The 25348-nt window shown below is 44.4% G+C and overlaps 14 protein-coding genes and 1 non-coding gene across 15 annotated transcripts; 7 read left to right on the forward strand and 8 right to left on the reverse strand.

The window, feature by feature from the left end:
- Nucleotides 1–51: 51 nt before the first annotated feature.
- Nucleotides 52–597, reverse strand: FMN1 (LALA0S04e06128g1_1; the record flags this gene model as incomplete). Its single annotated transcript, XM_022772835.1, has 1 exon — nucleotides 52–597. The coding sequence occupies one exon, from the start codon at nucleotides 595–597 to the stop codon at nucleotides 52–54; it is 546 nt and encodes a 181-aa protein (XP_022628259.1).
- Nucleotides 598–2338: 1741 nt separating this feature from the next.
- On the reverse strand, nucleotides 2339–3952 carry GLE1 (LALA0S04e06150g1_1; the record flags this gene model as incomplete). Its single annotated transcript, XM_022772836.1, has 1 exon — nucleotides 2339–3952. The coding sequence occupies one exon, from the start codon at nucleotides 3950–3952 to the stop codon at nucleotides 2339–2341; it is 1614 nt and encodes a 537-aa protein (XP_022628260.1).
- A 308-nt stretch (nucleotides 3953–4260) lies between these two features.
- MRPL7 (LALA0S04e06172g1_1) lies at nucleotides 4261–5133 on the forward strand (the record flags this gene model as incomplete). Its single annotated transcript, XM_022772837.1, has 1 exon — nucleotides 4261–5133. The coding sequence occupies one exon, from the start codon at nucleotides 4261–4263 to the stop codon at nucleotides 5131–5133; it is 873 nt and encodes a 290-aa protein (XP_022628261.1).
- Nucleotides 5134–5240: 107 nt separating this feature from the next.
- Nucleotides 5241–8156, reverse strand: SEC26 (LALA0S04e06194g1_1; the record flags this gene model as incomplete). The annotated part of the gene is made up of 1 exon (XM_022772838.1): nucleotides 5241–8156. The coding sequence occupies one exon, from the start codon at nucleotides 8154–8156 to the stop codon at nucleotides 5241–5243; it is 2916 nt and encodes a 971-aa protein (XP_022628262.1).
- A 786-nt stretch (nucleotides 8157–8942) lies between these two features.
- On the reverse strand, nucleotides 8943–11051 carry LALA0_S04e06216g (LALA0S04e06216g1_1; the record flags this gene model as incomplete). The annotated part of the gene is made up of 1 exon (XM_022772839.1): nucleotides 8943–11051. The coding sequence occupies one exon, from the start codon at nucleotides 11049–11051 to the stop codon at nucleotides 8943–8945; it is 2109 nt and encodes a 702-aa protein (XP_022628263.1).
- Nucleotides 11052–11187: 136 nt separating this feature from the next.
- SNU56 (LALA0S04e06238g1_1) lies at nucleotides 11188–12567 on the reverse strand (the record flags this gene model as incomplete). Its single annotated transcript, XM_022772840.1, has 1 exon — nucleotides 11188–12567. The coding sequence occupies one exon, from the start codon at nucleotides 12565–12567 to the stop codon at nucleotides 11188–11190; it is 1380 nt and encodes a 459-aa protein (XP_022628264.1).
- Nucleotides 12568–12896: 329 nt separating this feature from the next.
- On the reverse strand, nucleotides 12897–13346 carry NHP2 (LALA0S04e06260g1_1; the record flags this gene model as incomplete). Its single annotated transcript, XM_022772841.1, has 1 exon — nucleotides 12897–13346. The coding sequence occupies one exon, from the start codon at nucleotides 13344–13346 to the stop codon at nucleotides 12897–12899; it is 450 nt and encodes a 149-aa protein (XP_022628265.1).
- A 509-nt stretch (nucleotides 13347–13855) lies between these two features.
- LALA0_S04e06282r lies at nucleotides 13856–13944 on the forward strand. Its single transcript has one exon. It is a non-coding gene; the product is annotated as a tRNA-Tyr (tRNA).
- Nucleotides 13945–14584: 640 nt separating this feature from the next.
- On the forward strand, nucleotides 14585–16333 carry SMF2 (LALA0S04e06304g1_1; the record flags this gene model as incomplete). Its single annotated transcript, XM_022772842.1, has 1 exon — nucleotides 14585–16333. One exon carries the CDS (start codon nucleotides 14585–14587, stop codon nucleotides 16331–16333), a length of 1749 nt encoding a protein of 582 aa, XP_022628266.1.
- A 209-nt stretch (nucleotides 16334–16542) lies between these two features.
- On the forward strand, nucleotides 16543–17220 carry RCN1 (LALA0S04e06326g1_1; the record flags this gene model as incomplete). Its single annotated transcript, XM_022772843.1, has 1 exon — nucleotides 16543–17220. The coding sequence occupies one exon, from the start codon at nucleotides 16543–16545 to the stop codon at nucleotides 17218–17220; it is 678 nt and encodes a 225-aa protein (XP_022628267.1).
- Nucleotides 17221–17609: 389 nt separating this feature from the next.
- On the forward strand, nucleotides 17610–18059 carry COX6 (LALA0S04e06348g1_1; the record flags this gene model as incomplete). The annotated part of the gene is made up of 1 exon (XM_022772845.1): nucleotides 17610–18059. One exon carries the CDS (start codon nucleotides 17610–17612, stop codon nucleotides 18057–18059), a length of 450 nt encoding a protein of 149 aa, XP_022628268.1.
- Nucleotides 18060–18321: 262 nt separating this feature from the next.
- ELF1 (LALA0S04e06370g1_1) lies at nucleotides 18322–18780 on the reverse strand (the record flags this gene model as incomplete). The annotated part of the gene is made up of 1 exon (XM_022772846.1): nucleotides 18322–18780. The coding sequence occupies one exon, from the start codon at nucleotides 18778–18780 to the stop codon at nucleotides 18322–18324; it is 459 nt and encodes a 152-aa protein (XP_022628269.1).
- Nucleotides 18781–19938: 1158 nt separating this feature from the next.
- Nucleotides 19939–21192, forward strand: CIC1 (LALA0S04e06392g1_1; the record flags this gene model as incomplete). The annotated part of the gene is made up of 1 exon (XM_022772847.1): nucleotides 19939–21192. The coding sequence occupies one exon, from the start codon at nucleotides 19939–19941 to the stop codon at nucleotides 21190–21192; it is 1254 nt and encodes a 417-aa protein (XP_022628270.1).
- Nucleotides 21193–21747: 555 nt separating this feature from the next.
- Nucleotides 21748–22776, forward strand: LALA0_S04e06414g (LALA0S04e06414g1_1; the record flags this gene model as incomplete). Its single annotated transcript, XM_022772848.1, has 1 exon — nucleotides 21748–22776. One exon carries the CDS (start codon nucleotides 21748–21750, stop codon nucleotides 22774–22776), a length of 1029 nt encoding a protein of 342 aa, XP_022628271.1.
- Nucleotides 22777–22896: 120 nt separating this feature from the next.
- Nucleotides 22897–24762, reverse strand: ERC1 (LALA0S04e06436g1_1; the record flags this gene model as incomplete). The annotated part of the gene is made up of 1 exon (XM_022772849.1): nucleotides 22897–24762. One exon carries the CDS (start codon nucleotides 24760–24762, stop codon nucleotides 22897–22899), a length of 1866 nt encoding a protein of 621 aa, XP_022628272.1.
- Nucleotides 24763–25348: the final 586 nt, after the last annotated feature.

A 25348-nucleotide genomic window follows, 5' to 3' on the forward strand; every position in this document is an offset into this window, starting at 1 on the left:
AAAGTTGTTGTAGACTAAAAGTAAGTACCCAAGTACCAAACCTATGTACAACTAAAGGTCACGGTGACGTATGTATCCTGGAAGCGCAAGTGCACGCTGGGCGATGGCGATGTCGTTGTGGATATCAGCGATAAGAGCTTCGCGAGTAGTGTAGTCCAGCTCAGGTCTGATATAGCCTAAGATGCGGAACTTGATCTGGGCACCGTAAAAGTCGTGGGCAAACGTGTGCACCAAATGCAACTCGACGGTCTTGGCGTTGTTATGGTAGAAAGGGTTGATTCCTATCGACAAAACAACGGGCAAGACGTCCAGGTCCCCGCCGGTGAGACGTTGGCCGTGGTTGAAATGAACCCTGGAGCCATCGGGACGGTGTGGATTACGGATTTGGTGATCAGCAGTCCGATCGGAGGGCTGGAGTCTTGCGTAGCCGAAGTATACTCCCAATGCAAGGCTATCGATCGTTTCCGGCAATTGGTCAATAGGAATGTTGGCTGTTGGGATACCCAGTTCTGCTGAACCACGGCCAAATCCGCACACAACGTCGCAGAACTCGGTGGTAAGTGGGAATGGCTCTTTAGGAGCACTTGGAGGTGACATCTGCGGAAGTGTATGCTTCACAGTTTCTTTTAAGGCTTTTTGCTAGTCTTTTCTAATAGTCTGTCTATAACTACCTTTAAACCACACTCCTAACTTGAAGTGTGATCTGGTGTTCAACTCTGGAAAAGCGATCCTTCGGATGTCTTTCAGTTGTTCAAAAAGTTTTGGAATTCGGTTTCGAACTAAACTGCAAACCGATGTCTTCAAGATCTCGACTTTGGACAATGTCTTGAACCTTTAGATGCTTATACGTTAAGGTACTTTAGTAAACTTGAAATGGTTACTTATGTCTATGGAAATGTAAGGTTTCTGGCGTATTCGATCATTGTTTTATCGGTAGACTAAGGCTTACCTGACGGTTGTTATAGCGTTAGGCTCGAGGCAATGAGTATTGGTATTCGAGAAGACCATACGAGAAGTTTGGATCACCAGTACCGATCTGGAATGGGTTGGGAGGCTCGATAATAGATGTCTCGTGTGTATAGAATGATTGTGTCCGGGCGTCCAAAGAGCCCAGCTCGATTTGGGCAAAACGGTCGTATCGATTAGCACGCGGAAGTTGTCACTCATCGGGAAACGCCGCTGATGGAAAAGTTGTGAAGCGAAGTTGGCTAGAGACTTGTCGGCTCATTTCCGCCGTGGACTTTCTATTTCAGCCTTCGCATTAAAGACCATTCTTTGCTTGCTCTTTAGGCGCAGAGTATTTGGCTTGTTGCGAGAAGTTCCCAACTGATATTGGAACTCTAATAGCAGTCCTGAGATAGTTCAATTTCACACGCAAGCTCTAAAATACCTTTCAGATAGCTGGTTGCTAGCAACATCATGCTGAGAAAATGACAAAACCAAGCCTTTGTCCTGAACAGATTTTCGAAAAGTGGGATTGATGATACTTGTACTACTCTCTCGAGAATACAAGACCTGAACAGGCTTCAAAACCCACTATCTCGAGTTAAGCTTTTCCCAAGCACTTGGAATCTGCCAGCTTTTTCTATAAAGGAAAATGTGTTCTGTTCATCTTGAGTTAGCAATGCGTGATGAACTTCTGGAGTATTGTAGTACATTCCTCTAGCCAGCAAACTCCCCAATAACAAAATTGCCTGCAACTGTACGCCTTTAACACCTTGAATGCGCTTTGTAGCTCGAGAAAGAGCTATCTCACAACTTAGAGTTGTAAAAGCTGGAAAAGCTTTAGAATCCAAAATGCAAGATCTACGATTTCCTCAAAGCTGAACAAAGACAGTTAAGAAACCATCGCCAGATTTGAGCTTCCGCTTGGTCCATGCCACTAGCAGAAAAAGTCTCGTGGCCGGCGTATAGACAACAAAATGTTCAAGCGTCATGGACGCATTTATCGTGAAGTTGATTGACGACGACGGACTCCACAAAATTCCTGAAGAGGGGCTCTCGTTCGAAAAATTGTGATATGGACAACTTGCTAACGCCCCCTTCTGGTTTAAAACGCTGCTTGCGAACAGGCACTTCCAAGACCCACATCAAAAGGCAATTGTTCTAGTAGCCCAAAATATTTGCTCACAAACGGCATCAAGAAGATGGCACAATTGACTTCTCCATTCATATATTGGGCTGAACTAGACCACTTTTTGACAATGCAAATAAAACGGTCGTGCTCTCTCCAAATTGGGCGCTCAGAGAGCCGTATATGGATGCGGTATACTTCAAAAGCTAGCTTATAAGTCGCTAGAAAGTCTTTATTTTGACATCAAACGAAATGCCCGTATGTTCAACTGTTCTTCATTTCAGGAAAACTCTTTGGTTTACCAGTCGACTCATATTCTTCGAACAGAATACGTAGTCTAGCCGCCCCCACATAACGCCTGTCCGCTACTGAAGTTGTAAGATCTGTCGCGATCAACGCCAATAATTTGTGGCCTTGTCTTGAATATGCCTGTATCAGTTGGGCCGCTGCCGCATCCCACCAACATCCAAGTACAACAAAATGCGTGTTACTGAGTAAGTCTGCAGATGTGTTTGCCACACGCGAGACCAACTGCCACGAGCGCTGCATGGGTAACGGGTGCTCCAACTTCCCGATAAGGACCGGAGGTAAAGATAAACGTGTTATGGTCGCGAAAAGCGTCACGATGCCACCCATACGTTCATCATATGAAGTTTCTTCCTCCCATGTGTTGTCCTGACTACGTTTCCACCCCATACTGTAACGTCCATTCTCTGAATCAATGGCGCATGAAAACCCAATCACATAAGGACATTTTTTTACAAATCTTGCCATCAAAAGCTCCAATAATTCTGGATATTGTGCTAGCAGTGTCAACGCCAGCTTCGCTAATGGTAATGCGCTTTCGGGCTTTACCCGAACCTCGGTTTCGGCCTGCGACACGAGTGCTTTTGCTATGAAGTTCAAAATCCATTGATAGCCCAAATCGTTGGGCTTAGTTTGATCTACTAGCGAGGTCACCTCTAATATAATCGAGCGTAAATGTTCCTCACTATTGGTTAACTGACCAAATTTAGGGTTGATCTTACGCTTGTGTTTTGATAGAATGGACTTGAGGTTGGCGTCTTTTTTGACTGCTTCTACCACCTCGTGCTTTATCTGCTTTATCTTATGCTTGTAATGGTGGAATGACGCCTGAATTTCGGTGAAATTGGTGATTCCTTTGCCTCTAGCGGCATCTTCGCGTGCACGCTTCTCGGCAGCTTCTACCTCTTTTTGTGCCGCTAGTTTTTCCTGTCTCACACGTTCTTCTTCTCGAAGCTTGGCCTCAAGATCAGCTTGCTTCCTCTTTGCTTCTTCTTGTCTGCGTTTTTCCTCCTCCTGTTCGCGTTTCAAACGCTCCAGTTCCTCCTTTTGCTTCTTTTCTTTGAGCTCACGGTCTCGCTGCTCCTTTTCCCGCCTTTGCTGCTCTTCCCGTATCCGTTGTTTTTCAGCTTGAACATTTCGAACTTGCTCATCGTTATTTAGTTGCAAAGATTTCATTTTTTGTAGAATGTCTCTCGTAACCGCATCTTGCAATTGTGTAAATGCATTATTCACCTCTTCTTCTTCATCTTCAACATCAGGAACATTTGCTCTCGAAGCTAGTCTTTCATGTTTAAGCGTTCTTGTAGTAGTAATATTACCTGGATTCCTACAGGGCCCACCAGGCAGCTTAGCGGTCAGATCAAGATTGGCCACCAACAATGCCAGATTCTCGTCGTCGTCCAATTGATCTTTCAGGTCGTAATCGTCATTTTTCCCATCCTTTTTTTCTATTTTGTGGGGAATCCTTAGTCGCGGGATGTGCTCATCGTCACTTTCAATGATTGAATATTCCTCTGCATCCCACTGTTCCGAGCTTTCAATCCCGTAAAGCTCATCGAAGCTAAATCGCATGCCCCTAGTACGCTCAAACTACTAGTTCTATGCCTAAAGAAGACCTTTAAGGCGTTCTGGTCGTTGTTTTCAAGTTCGCCAAAGAAAGTAGCATGAAGTTTGTTAAATTTCAACTCATCTTTCGATCTTAGAATGTACTTAAAATTTTCCAGTAAAACCGAAAAGTTCGGCATACACAGCCTTTAGAGACCTGCTAGACCGCTGTGAGTGTGCTTCAATTATTCGAGGTGTACTAGAGTTTTCTCAGGTTTTCAAACGAAGGTTTTAGCTCAAGTTTTGACCTCGAAATCGATACACAACAGAACACAATGCGATTCCTTCGTGAATTCTCCAGCAGTGCCAGGACATGCAAATCTGCTTGCTCGCTGGTAAAACCAGTTCATCATCTTGTCAGAATCGACAAATCGCGGCTTTCGCCCCGTTTCAAAGAACTGCAATATGCCAAAAACGATATCCGGTCCCCTGCGTTCAAGCCTGTTTCAACGCACCAAGATCGTCTTAATGACCATTTTAACACCACGGTGCAACCAGACCTCTTGTTGATCAATTACTCGCACAAGGCTGAAACCAAGATCGGAGTGAAAAATAGAGAATGGGACTACTCGAGTCCTTACCATCTGAATCGACAACCTCGTAAACCAAAGGGATCTGCTGTTCAGTTGCCAGATATGAAACCGATCAAATGGCATAACATTCCAGCTCTTGAGTCCGTGGTGTTGAATTGCTATGTTCGAGAATCCAGGGAAAACCAGTTGTTGCCAATCAGTGCTGCTCTGCAGCTGCAGCAAATCACCGGAAGCAAAGCCCAGCCTGTTTACGCAAGAACTGACGTTCCGTCTTGGAAAGTGAGGAGAGGAACTCATATGGGTGCGAAAGTGGAGCTCAAGGGTCGCCGCATGACGCAATTTCTAAGCACATTGACCGAGATTGTTTTGCCAAGGATAAGAGAGTACAAAGGTATCAGCAACAAGTCTGGTAACCGTTTCGGTGGTCTATCGTTCGGTTTGACTGCAGAGGATGTTAAATTTTTCCCAGAAATCGAGTCTAACCAAGATCTATGGCCTAAAACTTTCGGTATGCACATCAACATCAATTCATCCGCGCAAGATGACGTTCAGGCAAGGACTTTGGTAAGTGGATTCGGATTCCCATTTTACGGTCCTGAAAAAGTAAAGAGATAGAAGCACTAAGATTCGAAAAGATCTTGTAAATACTAGTAAGAATCCACAATGGTTCTTTATTCTTTTGCGTTTTTCTATTTACGATGTAGCTTAGTTACTTCAGTTTCTTAAACGCGGTCTAATTTGACTTTGTTCATCTGTCTTGCTATCAAGGCAACTCTGTCACCCATAGAAAGCGCTAGCCCTTGACCCTTCGACCGAATACGGACGTGACCCACAACTTCTTCCGATACAGGATCCTTCTCAATACACAAATTGGCAAGTGCATCTTCTCCAAACGTGGATTTCGAGTACAGATTGCAACTCAAAAATCTGCAATCCTTTTCGCCCAACGCTTCGTCTGACGTCAAAACACCCATACGAGTACCTTTGACAAGCTCCTCTAGGTATGTATGCAGCGTAGGCAGCTTAGATTTAACAGTGATCTTGTTTTCCCATTCAAAGGCATTCCACATTTTACGGAAATTGGCATCATCTGTTTTCGCTGGCTTGATATAATCCATGATATCAACATGTATGTCATTCATTATCACGTAACGAGCATCCTCTCCATGCGCACCATCGTAAACAATATTTCCGAAAATGACACCAGTATCTGCAGAAGAAACTTTCACGGTGATGGTGAGTCTATGAAACCCGTGAGCAACCACATTTGTGCTTGGTGGATTTTCGATGATTTTGAGATCTCCCAAAGTTGCGAATTGGACGTGCAGGTTTTTCAGAGTTTCCTTAGTCTGATTTACCAACAATACATCAATCACGACATCAAATTGATGGTTCGTGATGTAGGCCTCAGCATACACGGGATCCGAGAAACCAGTAAGTGGGACAACCTTCCGTAATTTCGAAAGTACAGAATTGGACGCATTCACACGCAAAGCATCACCGCTAATGGCCTTTTCGAGATCCTCGTTGATTGTATCGATGGGCGTACAATGAATATCGTTAGCGGCAAATTGGCGGAAAGAAATTGCTTTGTCAATTGGATCGGCTGTGCGGGCCAAAGCTGAAGCATGCTTCTTCGCAAATTCGCGTTCTTCACTAGCAACTTTGAGCTCGAAAGAGTTCTTCGTAGCCTCCAAGTAAGCTAATTCCAAAAGTTTCCTGCTCTCGACGTCTTCGAAGCTTGCTTGGTCCATCAGTATAGACAACGCGACCAATATTCTTTCTGCAGAGTCCTCGTCAATTTTCTTCTCTACTACGTTGCTCTGCCCAGCTCTTAGAATGCTGACAAGAATGAGCATTGCCTCAGCTTTCAAAGCGTTGAGAACGGAAGCGTCTTTCGATGATTTTTCGAATCTCAAAACGCACTTTAGAATTGTAGTAGCCAGAACCGAAGCAGTGTAAAAGTCGCCGCTCAAAGTGAATCGACGAAGTGGTGGCTTCGATTCCTTTTCCTCATTGGTTGCAGATTCCGTAGGAGCTGCAGCGAAAGCAGATTCAGTGGCGTAGGTACCATCGGGCAAGACAACCGGGCCAGACGACGACACGGCCTCTGGAGCCGCGTTTGCCTTTGCGGAATCATTTTCCGTCTCGCTCGACTCTGATTGAATAATTGGAAGACTTCCTACACTACTCCTGATATGCTTCCAGGAGTTTTGAACATCTGCAGCATCCAACGAATATTCACCCAATATCCACAAAGCTCCACGGTAAGCTTTGGCGGAGTGGACATAGGAAAGAGCGCCAATCAAATGTTGCAAAATTTCCTTTCTTAATTGAGGATACTTCTCAATGACTTCTTTGATGAAGGAAATTACACCACTTGCAGCGTTGGAACTCAAGTTGCCAATGGACTCTAAAAAGAGCGAAACAACATCTGCGGATACTTCAGCAAATCGAATGGCCACTTTGTGCATGTTTTCGATCAGTATCTGTCTATATTCAACGGCCTTTTCATCATTGTGCGCATTGGTTATTGTAGTCTGGAGCTCCTTCTTCAGTAGCTTTATGACGTCATCGACATTTCTAGAAGACACTAACTCTAGAGCAATGTCGAGTGCTTTGGCCCTTACGTCCAGATCTTGTGCACTCAAAACTCGCAAAATATCCAAAGTGAGTTCTTCTAAATGCCCTGGGGCTCTTTGGTGAATATCTTGTATTCTTTCTAAAACAATGAGCTTCACGTTATTGTCAGATTCCCTGACGGCCACATCGATCAATTTCGACGCTACTTCACATAAAACCTTGGGGTCACTGGATAGTACAGTAAGGGCCAATGCCGCTTCAAAAACCACTTCGGGGGACGTTGTAGCAGCGAGAAGGTCTTGGAGTAAGTCAACGTACTGAGGTTTCAAAGTTGGTGTTTGAATCGCGTCTGTGCGGATGAAATCTATGAACGCATCCTGCAAAAGAGAGTCGAGACTTTCGATAGACGCAATGTTTTCTTGCAAATAATTGAGAGCCGATTCCCGGTCCAATTCGGCTAATCCCAAAAAAGCGTTTCTTTTGCAGATAGGATCGGTTTCCGCGACCAAAAACGAGTCGATAATTTGTGGAGCGTCCGGAATCAAGTGCTCGCTAACTTTAAAGATGGAATACACTGCTAAAATCGCGTATTTGCGGATGTAAGCGTGACGATACTCCAAGCACTGTCTTACGGCAGGCACCATTTGTTCTAATAGGTCAGCCTCGCGCAATTTCGTCAAGAAGCGCAACGTATTACCACGGATGTACTCATTTGGATGCTGTAAATCGTGCTGGATAGCATTGCACACCAAAATCATTTCCTGTTTCAACTTACCTTCGGAGTCAAGTTTGGGCACAATTTCCCAGTAAAAATACAGCAGCTTCTTCAATTGCTTATTTTTAGACGGCATCACAAATCTGATGACGTGCATCAAGAGTTCAGGCATCGGATTGCCGTCTAGCATCATCACAAGTATTCTTTTCATCGTACTGATCTTTTCTTCATCAGATCCCTTTTCCAGCGATTTTTGCAGTTCATCCCTCGTGTAACCGACTAAGCTCGGACTCGGGTCATACACCAAAGTGTACGCCGATTGATTAAGCGTAGAACTCATCGTAATTGACCCCGCAAACAGTGCGCTTTGTCGCTTTTAAAGTTGACGATTTCCTTTGGACTTGGGCCAGGTTGTTATTTCTCGTCTAGATTTGTATTGTCAATTTTAACGTATTTATCATTACGTACGTAATGGAACCGGTTCAGCTAACCTACAGAATCCGAGAACCAACTAAAGAACAGCATTGTGTGCATTTTCAAATCATAATTGTTTTAAAAGACTTTAATGGTAGTTTTTAGTTCTAAAATGGCTTGCGGAAGTTATTGTTTGAATGGGTAGGTTTTTTGTTGACATGCACCAGGATGCCAGGGTTTTTTGATTCAGACTCTGTTTAGATAATATGGTACCTTCCGCTGGCTTTCAAGAGTTTATAGCACTTTCAGCATCTGTTAAAACCTTTGTTCTTGGTATTTTCAAAGAAAAAAAAATCCCTCCGTAAGCTTTGTTTGAAGTTGTCCTTTCGAGTTGTTCCATCAAAATATATTAAAACGGACAGCACGATTGGAGTATCGCAAGATGCATGAAAGTGGGAGCTTAACGCTTTCTCTTGGAGATAAGATTCGTGTTAACACAACGATCATCGTCGAAAGCGAGAAGATAAGTGGAATGACAGCGTCAGAATGAACGCTCTCTAGTTTAACCATCACCTAAAATGACCTGCCCAATTAGACGTGCATATTGATCTCAGCTTCTTCTTCCTCATGTTAGAAGTAATAAAACGCTGTGGGAATATACCCCATTTGAATACTACAGTCCTTGTTGTCAATCACAACTCTGTACTTTTTTTCAACCTTCATCTGATCCTGGATCCTGGTTTGTTACACGCAGACCACCATTAAATGTGGACTGCAGATATGCAGGGTTTGACGTTTGGACCGATAGTTCATCGTCCGATGAGTTTTCCGCTCCAATTTGGTCTCTCAACGTCCGGTCCAATCCCTTATGGACCGTATTGACGTAGTTCGTATCCAAAGTGCCGCTGCGAGCTCTGTTTATATTTTGCCGAGTATAATAACTTGTCACCGTATCGCTGCGATTGACTCGTCCATTTGCACGACCCACCTGGTTTCGGCCACCTTCGTGAACATTGGCAAAGCGAAGAGGGCCACTATGCTCCCCTCTATCTCGCAATGGTGCCATTACGTCATCGCTATCGTATGCTTCGTCACCCGGAATATTTCGCAAGTAAAGATCATCACTCTCTGCATCGTAAGGGTTTTCGTTTTCTCCGTTAAAAGCCTGGCTGCCCTCGTAAAGCAGATTGGCTCCTGACGTGCTCTTGTTCAACAGATCGTGAAACTCTTGGGTATGATCGACTTCGGTGGAAACCGAAAGGTCCTTTCCGTGCAAGTTCATCGCACTATCTGTTTCTTCTTCCTCTTTGGCGGTCTCTAAAGATAACAGCTTTTGTTTCGCCTTCCCATGCTTGATTCCGATTTGCTTTGAGCTCGTGCGTATCTTGACCTTGATATTTTGGGGCTGTTCAAGACTGTTTTTTGTCTTAAGCACGAAGGGCAAGTTCGGAGGAGGTTGAAGTGAATTGGATGTGGGAAAATATTTCAGCCGTAATTCCTCGACGTAGCCAGATACGAGCTTCACAGATTTGTCAGTCCCACTTCTATGCGGGCTCTGTAATCTTGCTGTTTCTTGTGGTTCTGCGAACTGATCCTGTATTGTGAATTCGGACTCCGGTCCACTCCTCGGGCTGAGATCATTTTCCTGCGCAGGTAAAGAACCTGAGCTTGACAACTGGTGTTCGAGCCCCTCGGAAGTTGATGGCGACGACGATTTGATGGTCGGCAGGGTTGATGTCAAGTGCGACTGTTCTGCCTCTGTATGTTGCTTGGGCAAAGATGAAAGCACGGGTGTAAGTATGAAACTTTCACTGTCCGTATTCGTGCTACTTCCATCATTGAGGGTGAAGTTTGGTCGATGTTCATTCACTACCCTGAATCGGCGTGGCTTATCTGTAAACGACTGATCGTCGCCGTAACAGTAATTGCTGCTCGATTCCTCTGAGTCTGTTAGATTTTCCCCGACAGCACGTTGCTCGTTACTTGAATATTGTCCATGTTCGACTACTTCTTGACTTTTTTGAGAACTTATACTTGTCGTTTTCGGTTCGCTATTGAACGAAAGTCGCTGTAGTTCCGTTACAGATTCCACTTGTGAGTTTGCAAAGGAAAACCGGTCGTCATCCTCGATTGTCTCTCCGTAAGATATACTTTTATGCGGCTCCTGCAAACGATCATCTGAACGTTTTGAATCTGGTGAAGTGAAGTTTTGATCAGAATTCGTCTCTTCTCCGAACTTGGCATGCAATTGGCCTTCCTTTTCCACATTGTCGCCGCCTAAGTTCAGACTAGGGGTTTCAAAATGATCATTTGATGAAGACGATCCAATCAAACTTTCACTCTCATAGTCCCCTTGACTTTCATGACCGAATTGATCTAAGTGGTCCATCAGTTCGTCTATATCTGACTTTTTTCGTTGATGACCAGATTGAGGCACTCTTTTTCTATCTTCGTTGTTTTGCTTCGACCCTTGATTTATGTTACTCTCCAGGGCAGTATTGTTGGTCCACATTCCTGGGAATTGTAACTCTGGTGGTGGAGGCCTTCTTCTATTCGATCTTTCTACATGGGGATCCGCATCGACACTTACAGGGTCTTTCACAGCATGATCCTGTGGCTGGTGAACATCTGGTGGGTTTGAAGGGCGAGTGGTTGAGTTACTGCCTTCGCTTGCAGCAGACTCAGAACGCGCTTTTGTCGAAGACATCAATGGATACTTCCCGACATACTTGACATTTGGAACTTTGGGTTCACTTTTGGGCCCACTATTTTTGCTAGAGAAGAAGAAAAACGAATTGCGTTTCTGTTTGGAATCGCTCATGGCGAGCTAACGTACCTGCTTCTGAGTTGAAAGTTCGTGTTGATCTAGTAAGAGAACAGATCATTAATTGTAAGGTGATGACGACGTACGCTGTGACGATTATTGAAGGGTTGGCATGAATAGCACCATGAGGTGTCTAGACGTTGGAATCGAGCAGTTGTAGTAGTAGCTTCAATGCTTCAAGGTTGTGCTCGCCGATACCACCGATACTTACAACTCTCACGGTGCTTGGATGAGGAACAGAAACAATTTTCGAGTCTTTAGTATGTTTGGACACATCCAGCGAATTAAACCAAGCGGTTGATTCGTGGACGTTGTTCAGATTCATCACTACCGCATTGCAATTTGTCTTTGCTCGCAGATCATGAAGGTTGTCGTAGATGAGGTCAACATAGTGCTGTCTTGGACATTTGATGTAGGTCTTTAAGATCTGGTAAGGTGATTTACTTTTTACCGCATCGATTGAGGCCTTAACAGTGGCAACACAGTAGTCTTTGATCTGCTCTTGGGTAAGGTAGTTAGCATTTGAGCCTCGAGATTGAGGGTCCAACGTGCGACCACCACCATTCGTACCCACGGCACGCGCAGGAATATTTCTAGCGGAAGCTTGATCTGTGTTGTTGGATCCGCTGTATCGTGATGTACCAGGGGTGGTTTTCCGTGTGGAGCGTATTGTTTGTGGTGATGCTTTGGGAGAATCTGTAGCTTCTTTGGTTGCAACGGGAACCGCTTCGTTGTACTTGAGCACACTCTCGACAAATGAGCCCAGAGCTTTTTTACTCTCTTCGACAATTGGCCCGTTGACCTTTGAAACTGTGGTAGGGTCCATCAATATATCTCTGTCTAGAAACGGTATTGAGGTCACTGTAATGGTCCTCTTTAGCGTCAGGTCTCTTAAACTGGTCTGAAACTCCTGCTTGGCTCGATCGACCGATTTTTGGAATTTTAACTTACTCAACAACACACAAACGGCATCGAATGACGCCGGTATCCCGTATCGATCCACCGAAATTTCTGTGAACATCGAAAGCTCGGAAAATTGGGCAATGGTGACGCCGTTTGTGGGTCCTCGAGTCTCAAACACATCCTTGCAAGACTTGTGAATATAAAAGCTCCCACGGATGGGCACTTGTCGCGGCACATGAGACGAATCGTCTTTTCCGATGCTAACCCAATGCTTGGCCCGGTCTGCAAACACGAACCCTAAAATCAGCGCCAAATCGAGGGCCGTAAAGTTCCGAATACACAAATAGGAAACACCGTCTTCCAATTGGACAAACTCCACAATGTTAACACGTATCTCTGCAAAGGCCCTTGAGTTTTCGAATTTGCTGTATTCATCTTTGTTGATCAGCAAGAAGACTGCACTACGTCGCATAACGGTGCTAGCTTCGGCTTTTTTTCGATTGAAAAAGCGGTATGTAGCGACCAGTGAGGATTGATCATATGAGTCGGGTCTTTTAACTCTCGATCGAGGACCATTACCACCAGAAAACGGTCTTTTCTTGACCCCCATTATTGTTTTTTTAGTTGAACCTGTGGGTATTTCAATTTCTTGCAGTAAAGACAAGTTCTGAAGACAGGCTTTATGAACATAGGAAAAGACCTCTAACTATTAAGAAACACGAAGCAAAGAGAATTGTGACTAGGTACTTATCCCGAAGGTTGGAGACGCTATTTTTTTTAAGCACAAATATCTTGTTATGTTACAAAAGTCGGTGATATTATTATATGTATCTAGAAGCGTTTTGAATTTTCCTTCTTAAACGCTTTTACGGCTCAGGTCGCTTAACCCGGGATGCCGATGTTTTCGATGCTGAGTTGCGGGGCTTGTGCGTTTCTCACTCACAAAGACTTGACTTCCTTGACCACATCGTCGAAACTTTCACGGTACTCTTCTTCCTTGGCCTTGCCGTCTTTCTTCTTGCTGCTGCCGGGGACGACGAAAACCACAGATGTGGGTCTTTTGGTAGCTCCGGCGGAGCCTAGATCCTGTTTGGATGGCACAAAGATGTATGGTACACCCTGGTCCTCGCATAGCACAGGGATGTGAGAAATCACGTCTGGAGGAGAAATGTCGCCTGCAACAACGACCAGGCCCTTTTCGCCCTTTCTCAAGGCCTTGACCACCTCCTTGACACCTCTTTTAACGTTCTTGGCCTTCGAGGCCTTCTTCACGGTCTTGAGTACCTTCTTGTTTAGCTTCTTCGACGCCAAAGGTTGTGCAAATGGCAGAACAGCTGGTAGTCTTGCGTCGTAGTTATCTTCGCTTGAAGTTGTCTTTTCCTTGGCCATTTTTCCTGGTTTTTGATGTATTATCCGGGGTTTGAGAAGTCAGCTGGCACTTGTTGAATACAGGTGCAGTTATGGCTTCCAGTAGGGCGCTTAGAGTTCCGGATTTTATTTCTTGACAAACAGTACTTTCCAGGTATGAAATAAAATTTTTTGATGCGATGAGCTTGCAATAATAATTACATACATAACAGCCTGAAGAATATCTATCTGAGTACGGCGAATGGTCAAGAAAACAAGAGAGCAGTGGGCTGAGAGAGAGAGAAAATATAGTGTGTGACAGAATCAGGCACTTCGGTAGCAGAGATACAATACCATGAAAGCGGCTTCTGTTGTGAGAACTTCAAAGAGTGTTTCCTTGCGGCAATAAAGAGTCAGATGACACATTGCAGCTAGTATGACTTTTCAGTCTTTTCTCGCCCTTCAAGGACCTCTGCATCTAGTGTAGTGGTTGGTTCCATACCCTATCATTGGTTCGAACCCAGCGAATGATAGAATTATCATTTGAAGAACTCTCGGTGGCCAAGTTGGTTTAAGGCGCCAGACTGTAATGTTACTCACTGTAATCTGGATATCGGGCGTTCGAATCGCCCCCGGGAGATATTTTTTTGGGCAAGCGTCTATATTACTCGTAGATAGTGATGTTTATAAAAGATTCGAGAAAATTGGATTATATATGCATGGGCGGCTATCAAACAACTTTAGATTTGCACAAACAAAACTATGTCATTGAAAGTCGTTTCATGAATGTGAAAGATTCCAACTTGTTTTCTATTGCATCCTCTTATTGCCCCCAAAAAGGAGAGAAGCTTCCATCGTCGTCACAATCCGGTTTTGTTCATTCTTTTTCATAAACTCGATTCGACTACCTAAGCTCAAAAACTGGGGTATATACACGAGTTATTCGCGACACAAATTGGAGCGCAGAAAATATGGACTAGTGCTAAAATCAGGCATCAAGAATAGGTCAGGCGAGAGGATGTTAGTCAAGAAGACGTTAGTCAATGGCTCTTTGGTCAAGAGCACTTTGGCCAAAGTGAAAGTAAAAACGAGAAAGATGGAAACGATAAATACCAACGTACAGTCCCTAACAAGCTATCATCCCGCTCCTTGTCCCTGACTCAAACATCCACATCTCCTGGTAAGCCACTGTTAACCGCTACAAAGATTCACACCCACACTCCATCTTCGATCGTCGTCACTATCGACGTACCCTTCCAAATTTAATACTGAAAAGCTTCATGAAGTTCAAAGGTTATGAGAGTAAATATGTTCTTTCTACCACAGACCGAAATCCCAAGACACGTCCCATTGGCGTCACACCGCAGCATCGGATGTCTGACTACCAGCGGGTACGATCTTTGCAACCTCCTGAGGTCGAAACGGAAGATGTTGGTCGCATAGGCAGTCGATTTCAATCGCGATGGTCAAAGTGGACATTAGTGAATGTCTTACGCAAGTACGGACGATTCATCGGGCCAGGACTTATGGTATCAGTGTCCTACATGGATCCAGGAAATTTCAGCACAGCGGTAGCGGCAGGCTCTGCACACCGGTATAAAATGCTGTTTTCTGTACTTGTTGCCAATATTATGGCCGCATTTTTTCAGTGTTTATGTGCGAAATTGGGGGCAGTAACAGGACTAGATTTGGCTCAAAATTGTCGCCGTCATTTACCCACAAATTTGAATTTGGTGCTGTACATTTTGGCCGAAGTGGCCATCATTGCCACGGATTTGGCTGAAGTAGTCGGTACTGCTATTTCACTTAACATTTTGTTCAACGTGCCATTACCTCTGGGTGTGATTTTAACCGTTGTCGACGTGCTGGTCGTTCTTATGGCGTACCGTCCAAACGGTTCTTTGAGACTTATTCGGTGGTTTGAGATTTTCGTGTCGCTGCTCGTGGTAGGAACCGTAGTTTGCTTTTCTGTCGAACTCTTTTCGGTTTCAATCGAAAATGTGGGTGAGGTATTCAAGGGATTTTTGCCGAGTAAGGCCGTTGTAGAAGGCGACGGCATCTACCTCAGTCTCGCCATTTTAGGTGCCACCGTGATGCCGCACAGTTTATATCTTGGTTCGGGCGTGGTGCAACCAAGATTACGCGATTACGACGTCAACAACGGGCACTACAAACCCAGCGAAAATGACATCGACAACAATCATGACAATTATAAACCTTCCTTTGACGCCATCAATGACACCCTCACCTACACTATAGCCGAGCTGCTTGTGTCACTGTTCACGGTAGCGTTGTTTGTTAACTGCTCTATTTTAATAGTGGCGGGCGCTACACTGTATGGATCACCGCAGGAGTCCAGTGCGGACCTTTTCACGATCTATGAGCTACTGTGCAAAAGTCTATCGAAAGCGGCTGGAACGGTTTTTGTACTTGCCTTATTGTTTTCAGGTCAATCTGCTGGAATTGTGTGCACTCTGAGCGGGCAAATGGTTTCAGAAGGCTTTCTGAATTGGACTATCGCACCTGCGTTGCGTAGAGCCCTCACAAGAGCCGTAGCCATCACTCCATGTTTGATTTTGGTCTTGGTCGCTGGACGCCGGGGCCTGAGCGGCGCCCTAAATGCATCCCAGGTGGTGTTGTCGTTGTTGCTGCCGTTTGTTTCTGCACCCTTACTGTATTTCACAAGCAGCAAGAAAATCATGCGCGTAGAGTTGGCTAACAATTGTTACTATGATGCTCGTGACAGGGGCATACCGTTACAGAATCTCGCTACAGGTAACGCGGAAGAAAGTACAGAAGATGAACACGACAGCGATAGTCTCGATATTGACATCTCGCTACCGTCCCGGAATCACAACAATGAGAGCGGCGACAACGACAATGATAACGAGAACGACAACCACCTTTACGCAGACATGAGCAACAGTGTTTTCACAACAGTGGTGGCTGTCGTATTGTGGCTGTTCATATCAGCTTTGAATTTCTACTTACTCACAAGCTTCTCGACTGGCAACGATGTGCATATGTAAATAACAGAGAAGGTAAAAAGAGGCGGTAGAGATGTCGCTGGTAAGGTGTGGTGTACGGGCCGTTTAGCATTCTTAAAGTTATAAGGTATGTATTATATAGTATACATATCAAAAAAATGAAATTGTAAAGAGCCTGGGTATACTAACCAAGAGCATTCAGAATTTAAATCCCCATTAACAATCGACAAAGGCTTTTCTGAAATGTTGAAATGGTTTCCAACACCGTGATCATTACGGCAGGTCGAAAAAACGCGACAGAAACCGATGCTTTGAAGCGTATTCGTGAGTTTTTGGAGGCTGAAGTGTTGCAACGGTTCAACGTCACTGAAGCGAACCCTTTGAAACTCGTGGCTCTGCCTACATTGAATAGATGCATTCTGGTGTGTCCATCGCTCGAGTTGGCAGAGCAGGCCGTTATGTTGCACTCACAATGGCCCCAGTTGAAAGGGTTTCAGTTTCGGTACTCTGCATTAGATGCACCAAACTCGACCGAAAAGCAGTTTTTGGAACTGCCAAAACAACTCGCATTGTTTCTGGTATCGCCACCAACATCCCCACCGCCCGGATTCGATTTCTCGCGTTTGGAAGAGGCGCCCAATCGTGTTCGTGGACTCAAAGCATCGGGTCACGTGCCTCTGGTTTTTCAGTCTCAAAATCAGCCTCAGCAGCAGTATAGCTGCAATTCCCATCAAATTCTCCTGAACCACTCCCATACGCCTATAACGCTTGATGTAGCCCCAGTTATCGACGAAGACCACCATGACGCGGCCACACAAAACATTCGCGTACACAGTGATGGGGTTCTGAATTCATCATCACAGTTACCATCAATTTCCCAGTTTCGAACCGCCGTGCCACCGCGTTCGATATTTGACGACGTCGATTAAAAACAGAAACGAGAAATAAAGATGTGAAAGCTACGATAGAATGGTGTTGTGTGCAAAGTGATCACACCACCTTGGTTCCCGTGACATTCACATGTTTTGAATCGCTATTTACGAACCAATTATAACGCCGAATTATCCGATACTGGTCATGTGCCGTCTAATAAGAACGCTTTGTCAATAGTGCAGTCTGGAAAAAAAAGTTGACAAGAGTGTAAGAGTTACCATATCGGCAGAGATAGTGTAAGTCAAAGGAAAGGTCGAAAATCAAGATCTGTAGACTTTTGAGTTAAGGCAGTTGCATCACACTGAACTAAATCAGAGCCTAACCTCTTTTCTGGCATCAAAAACCCTTTAAGTTTGAGCTTTTTCCTTACAATTGTTGTGCTAATATGTTTTCCAGAACCATTTTCAGAGGAGCTCGTGTAAACAGCAGAAATCTGCTAACTTTTGCGGGTCAAAGAACCAGTGTGGTTCGCTCTATGCCCAAGTTGACTTCATTCCAATCGGTACGGAAATACTCGGATCAGCATGAAGAAGAAACTTTTGAAGAATTCACTGCGAGATACGAAAAGGAATTCGAACAGGCCTACGATTTGTTTGAAGTGCAGAGAGTTTTGAACAACTGTTTCTCTTACGACCTGGTTCCTGCGCCAGCCGTGGTGGAAAAGGCTCTAAGAGCGGCCAGAAGAGTGGACGACTTGCCCACAGCTATCCGTGTTTTCGAGGCCCTCAAATACAAGGTTGAAAACGAGGAGCAGTACAACGCGTACCTTAACGAATTGAAGGACGTGCGTGCTGAATTGGGAATCCCACTAAAGGAAGAGCTTTTCACCAACTAGAGCCACGTGGTCCCGACTCTACCCATACACGCACAAACCACGCACAGACCGAAACTCTAGACTCACTAGACCAAGCATTTATTTTTTTTATTCTTTCCTGCGCATTGCGACTGACTGCCTACATCTCGCCACTAGAGGAATGCTATCTCCCACCTTTCAGCGTCCCGTTTCGTAAAAGAATACAAATTCTGTAGGAAAATAACTATAATTACCATTACTATTTATGCTTAGAAGATGGCACGGATGTGGCTGTCCACTTGCATCATTCGTCATCATCGTCGTCCTCGTCGTCCTCGTCATCCTGTACAATTTTACCACGACCGCGTTTGGAGTTGCCTACAGCTTCTTCATCGTCTGAAATTTCCTCTTCATCCGAATCTGCTTGAGCACGTCTTTTGTTAGCCAATTCAGCATCAGAATCGCTCTCATAGTCGCTTTCACTATCGCTTTCGCCTTCAGAATCACTGACTTTCCCCGCATTGACCTCTTCCACTGCGTCAAACCAGTCGCTATATACATCCACCGGTTGGGACAAGGCGTTGACGTGTGTTTGGAAAGTTTGTCCGCACACTTTACATGACAACGATCCGATGCTATTCTTTTTATCCAATGTACATGTTACTGAACGCTCGTGATTGCAAAACAAACAATTGAATGTGGCATCGAGCCTTTGAACCACTTTTTTCGCTGGACCTCTCGAGGACTTCTTTCTCTTACCCATTTTGCTTTTCTTGACACTGGTAGAGGACGCAGAATAGTCGTCCTGTGCCGCAATAGTCGTTCTTTTAAGAGGAAATAGCTTGACCAACTCTTTACATCGATGTTCATCTGGCATGTGTAATATTTTATATATTATAGTGTATCAAACATCGAGCACGTGACGTTTGTGAATTAGCTTTAAGGAACACGACTATCAAATCTGAGACGATGAGGGAATAGCCGTATAGCACATTTTCGAACTGTGTTGAGCATTGACATGTTTAAATTTCTAGTGAGCTTTTCTGGTCGTGTATTTGTATTTCTTTATTCGTTCATTTGCACTCTACTATTTCTTTCCGATGTTGGTTACCAAATGTACATGATATGAGGAGAGAAAATACAGCGTAGTGAAAGCATATAAATGCTTCAAAATGGATCTTTTATCCAACTCCTATATAATACTATTGTTTTGAGTAAAAGGCCTTACCCAGTGCTGGAGTCAGAATAGTACAGAGTGATATGTCCAGTTTAACAGCTATCTCGAATGAGAGAATGACCACGAAACTGGAGCTCTGAGAAACCAAGTGTTGAAATGGATTATGGGCTAAGTATTTTCCACGAAAAGGTCCCGAATATCCCAAATGCCAACTTCTTCAACGACGCCTTGGGGGGTTTACTTCGCACCCGTTTTCCGTCATCATCACTTTCTACTAAACTGACACTCTACCATTTATCGCAAATTTCTGTCTTCTAGCAACCTCTATAGACCTCACATCTCTTCTTTGCGGTCTTTCGAAACCGGAAAATTCACCTTCACCACCATTTACACTTGAGTTCTTTGGCTTGATTTTTTAACACTTGAGAGCCCTGGAACAGAGCTCGAATATTTCAAAAGCGCAAACTATTCAATAAGCATCACATCACAGCAACAATCAGTTAGAACTAGCTCCCCATAAGCTGATATCTTCGACAATCGTTTCTCTGACACTTAGTCCACGTGACCGTTTTCTTTCACTACAGTGTAATAGTTTATTCTGAAAAATTTTATAAGCGCATCTCATCTCATCGCTTCATCTCATCGCATCTCATCTCATCTCGACAGCAACTGCAGGTACTATTCACGTCAGTTCGATTTAAAGACGAACGTATAAAAGGGTACCGTTGCCACTGATCGATTACAATGGCTAAGGGAACACCTGTGAAAAAAGGCAGAGCCTCGAAGAATAGCACTCCAGTGTCTACACCTCCAGTAAAAACCAAGAAACCGTCGAGCAAGACCTCGACACCTCAACCATCTACTCCCAGATCGACGCCATCCAAGAAAAAGAAGAATGCGGTGAAGAACGCGGATAAGAAAGGCGAGAAATTGGTTCTCAAAGCCAAGGACTCTTCTGCTGCTCCTTCAGTTGCCCAAAAACCAGACACTGTAATCCCGATCGACAGAATCGTTCGTGCAGTCCAAGAGTTGCAAAAGTTCGTGGATAGCGAAAAGGCCAAAGAAGAGAACTCTAACCAGCTTCTGGACGACGGCGAGTTAGATAGACAGGTGGAGTTGATCGCCGTCAATACCACGTCTTTCACCGAAAACAGAAAAGTGTTTAAGCCCAAACTGTTCAAGATCGAACACTCGTTGTTCAAACCATGGAAAAAAGCCAGTGAAACTGCCGTCAAAGACTTCAAAGTGCTTCTTATTCTTAAGGACCAGGATGCTTCCAAATGTACGGAAGACCAGCTTTACGACCAACTGCACGGAGAGGGTATCACTGTGGATGCCGTTATCACCGGCAATGACCTCAAGACCAAATACAAGGCTTTGGAAAAGAGAAGAGCCTTTGTACAGGACTTCTCTCTTATTTTAGCGGATGACTCTGTTGTGACAGCGTTGCCCAAACTTTTGGGAGGCAAGGCTTACGAAAAACTGGCCACAACCCCAATTTCCATCAAGACCAGCAAAAGCGGCTCGTTTTCGCTTACAACGCTTGTCAACAGCATCAAAAAAGTCTATCTAAAAACGCTGCCAACCAAGATGCCCCGCGGCACAACTTTGAACGCGCATTTGGGTGATCTAGAATGGTTTTCCGCTGAAGAGCTTGCTGACAACGCGCTTTCTGTTGCCGAACAACTGGTGAAGGAGTTCCAGATCAGGTCTGTTTTCCTCAAGGTGAACAAGTCACCTGTTCTTCCGCTGTACTACAATCAAAACGTCCTCGACGCTTTGGCCGAACAAGCAGATGTTGAAGGCAAGGACAAGGCATTGCATAAGGTCACCATTGGTGGCACAGATCTGGAGCTGTCCAATTTCGACGCTGCATTAATGGAGATCGCCAATCCAGACGAATTGGAGAAGGTTTTTGCTTCTCGCATCAACAAAGCGAGAAAGAGAACAGCGGAGGACGTCGAACAAGGCGCTACCGCGAAAAAGACTAAAGCATAAAGTATAAAATTCACTGTATATTATATAAATCTCGGCACCAATCAAAGCTTTTACTGCAAACCAGAGTAGCACTTTACCGAATGTGGTTTACAGAAATGTCTTTGTGGCAATAGTCCACCGAACACCATGAAGGATTATAGAAGTAGGCTCTTGACTACATGAGGAAACCTTGTTCACAACCATTATAGAGTTCAATTTTGATGACTTTTCTTCTTATGCCTGTTTATATCTGTATAAAAGGTAAGAACAGTGACAGCGACGTCGGCAATTTTGCAAAATGACACAAACTCAAGAACTAAACAAGACAGCTTAAACAGAGCCTATAATCACTCGGTTAATTCAAAGAAACATCAATTCAATAACCGTAGAAGCTATTGTCTAGTGTGTAAAATTTGGCTTTCCCGCACAGCCAATTTCCAGATTATATCCCGTTTGAAGCACAACTTTTTAAAGTGTTGTTGACAACGCCCTCAAATCGCTTCTGAATCCAATCAGTGACTTTTGAATAACCACTGATTAAACCTAGTTGCTTGCGTTCCGTTTTTGGCTCGAGAAATGAGCTTCGATAGTATAATTGAATCTGTTAAGGTTCGTATTGACAGCTTGACGCGGGACTGGAATGAGCTGAATGCTGCGACAGCAGAGACGTCAAACGACGAACTGAAGCAGTTGGAAGATAAACTGAATCTGGTTCAGGAGCAGAATACAGTGATTATACTTGAACTCGGTCGCATCAAAAAACTGCTCAGCATCGAAGAGGACAAAGCCAATAATCTTTTCAGTGCAGTGGTTGACACATCTGGCAACGCATTGAATCTGCCTGGTTGCACCGATAATACCTTCGTGATTACTCCAAACAATAAAGTGGAGAGGAAAGGTTCTGAATGGCTTCCCTCAATAGGATCACAAAAACTGCCAAGGCCAGGCTCCACCATCGAACGGCTTACTGACTCGAACCACGATTTCTCTCCACTTAACCGATACCCTTTAGCTTTCAATGTGCAGAGTTTCCTAAACCACTCTCCATCACCGTGGAAAAGAAGTCTCGAAGCGGAATCGCCAGCGGAATCCCGTAAGAGGATTCGCAAAGAGGAAGAACCTGTTACCGATGAGAACGAATATTCAGACTACCGCAAGCTCCAGAATTTGCATCTAGTGGAATCCCCCTCTGGTAAACCCATAGTAAAACCACAATTGAGACCATTGTTGGCATCAAACGTACAAAAAATGGATAATGTGAAGATCATTAAATCCCAGGTCGACATGAAAGATTTCAAATTCCTCATGAGCGCTGCGCCACCGTCTATCCCTGCCATGTATCAAGAATATGAATTCGTTTTGAGACCACAAATTTTGGATTTCGAACAAAAGTTCGGCAAAGGTCAGCTCTCTAAGTTACCGCAAGTCCGGACGTATCAACGGCGCAGAGCACTTGCGTGTGAAATCGGCAAGTACGCAACACGAAATGGCATTTCGATCGAAGAGGCGGTGCAATATTTCGAGAATATCAGAGTTCGCAACAATAAGACAGTAGCTTGGATTTACAATAACTTGACAGATATCCTAGAGCAATATTGTTCGTGAATAAGACATCTCGCCAAGCAGCAGTATCCTTGCAACCTTTTCGCACGCACGATTCATTAAATAAAAAGATGCATTTATTATTGTCTAACAATAATCACTTGTAGTTACAAGTTGTTTGATCTAAACCCTATCCTGCTCTGATGTGCGACTTTTCGCAGCTTTAATGATCTTGGTCCAGTCGCAGGAGAAGACAGCGTAGCTCTGGAAAATGCTCATGAATACCAATGCGCTCGTAATACCATACCACAATCCTGCCATTCCTTGTTTAAAGTGGAACGTCAGCATGTAAGACATTGGAATTCCAACGCAGTAAAAGGCAAGCACATTGATATAACCGCCAATTTTTTGTTGGCCTTGACCTCTCAAGCAACCAGCTGTGCATGCATTGAAGGCATCGAAGATTTGCATGAATGCTAGAAGAGGCAATACGCTAATCACCAATGACACCACTTCGGGATCACTGGAAAAAGCATTGGCAATTTGAATTCTGAACGAATAGATGACAGACATGTTCAAGAGACTGATGACGAATGACAGAATTAATGACACTTTACAAGTGACAATGCAATTTTGGTAAAGCGATGCTCCAATGAAATTGGCAACACGGGTGCTGGTAGAAATGGAAATGGAAAATGGTATTTGGTATGCCAACGACGCGACTGTCGAAACGATGGATTGAGCACCTAGTTCATTCGTACCCAAATGCGATGCGAATATTGTCAAAAGCTCGAAACCCAAGAATTCAGCTTCAACCATAATTACACCAGGCAAAGCCAAGCTGAACATTTTGCGCCAATTGCGAAAGACTTGGTTAGGTTTGATGAGACCTCCCCAGCATTTACGAGGGTTAGCCTTGTGCTTAGTGAAGACTGTGTAGAAAAGTAGTCCAAATGCCATCAACCAGTAGTTGATTGCCACACTTATGGGGGCACCAATGTAGCCGATGCCAAACCGCTTATCTAAGACTAGAACATAGTTCATGATGGCATTGAAAGGCGCGCAAAATAGTAGTACGATCGTGGACGCATGGAAGATGCCCTGGCATTGCAAAAACCTTTTCCCGCACTCAAAAAACACGAAACCTGGAACACCAACAGCTACTACTTTCAAGTAGTTTGCAGCCAATCTGCAAAGCTCTCGCTCAGGTATCAACGAAGCCAAAATGGTTTCTGACCAAAACCACCATACGAAAAGGATCGGTGTAAAGAACACAAGTGTAATTAAAGCGCATCTTTGTAGCAGAACACCAACCAACTGTTGATTGCCAGCACCGTGTGCTTGAGAACACAGGGTGTCGAGACACGTGCAAAGGCCTTGAATAGCTGCGAACCCGGTGATATTGGCCGTCATGGAACCTAGAGTGATACCACCGAGTTCATTAATTCCAAGACGCGAGGTGGTGAACACAGAGGCCAGAGACAGTGAGTTTTGCATGACAAACGTGAAGACCAGTGGTAGTGCACTTTTAAGCAATACTTGGCACTCTCTACGAGAAGTAGTGGAAATCGATTTTCCAGACTCGATGGCTTCTTCCCAGGTATCACGAATTTGTTGTTCGCGCTGTTCTGGCGTGACGCCTTCATCCTGGCGGCTCTTAGAGATCAATTTGTTGTCCACAAGCAAATCTCGTTCCTCTTCGAGCAGGTCTCTATGATACGATTCTTGGTCGGTCTGACCGCTGCCAATACCGATGGTTCCGTACGAGTCCAGGCGGCTGGCACGTTTGTTTTTGTCGCCGTTTGGGGTGAGCGATGTTCCAGAGGCCAAGAAAGGTTGTTGTTCGTTCGCTTGTTGATCTTGGCTAGCCCTAAGTGCTGATTCTTCGGAGTTCTCCAAAGGCTCCAGGTCTTCTTCGACCGCGGTATCCTCGGGGCCCTGATAGTCTACCGTTCCAAAAATGCCGCCTTTGGTGATGCCATTCGACACAATAAGCGACGAACGCCGCTGGTTCGTGGTGTGAGTGAACTGTTTTGATTGTGAACCCATTTTGAACGCTACAAGCTCGCTTTTTTTTCACGGTGGTGTAATTTCTCACTTCAAAACGATTGAAGGTATTGGTTTATACCTGTGCGAGCTCTCAAGGCCTGTTTTACTCCGGTAAAGTTGGCGGTTCTTAAAGCACTGATGAGATGAGATGAGATGAGATAGGCAGAGAAGCAGTATGCATTTCATGATAGGTAATTTTTTCAGTTTTTCACCCATAGTAAATTTCATAATTTAATGGACTTTAGAAAACCGTGATAAATGATTAAAAAGAAATTTAGAAATGAGGAGACCCCGTGTGTTTCACGTGATGTTAAGTTAGTCTCGTGACTAATAATTTTCGTGTACTGTGATGGTATCATGTGATGCTGTCGCGTGATATTGTCTCTTTGGACGGATTTCGAGAAACTAAAAAAGACTAATTGAGTTGTATTATGTATATATACCCATTCCATAACGCGTCAAGTAATACATCAAGTGTGAGCATCTTAAAAAAGGGTTAAGACCGTACTGTTGGCGAATCAGGACACGAAAGGTTAGTTGGCAGCAACTTTAAGGTGTGAATAGTACCGGCGGGGGTCTTTCAACG

This window comes from Lachancea lanzarotensis, scaffold LALA0S04 (genome assembly GCF_000938715.1).
Source record: "Lachancea lanzarotensis genome assembly LALA0, scaffold LALA0S04, whole genome shotgun sequence".
NCBI lineage: Eukaryota > Fungi > Ascomycota > Saccharomycetes > Saccharomycetales > Saccharomycetaceae > Lachancea > Lachancea lanzarotensis.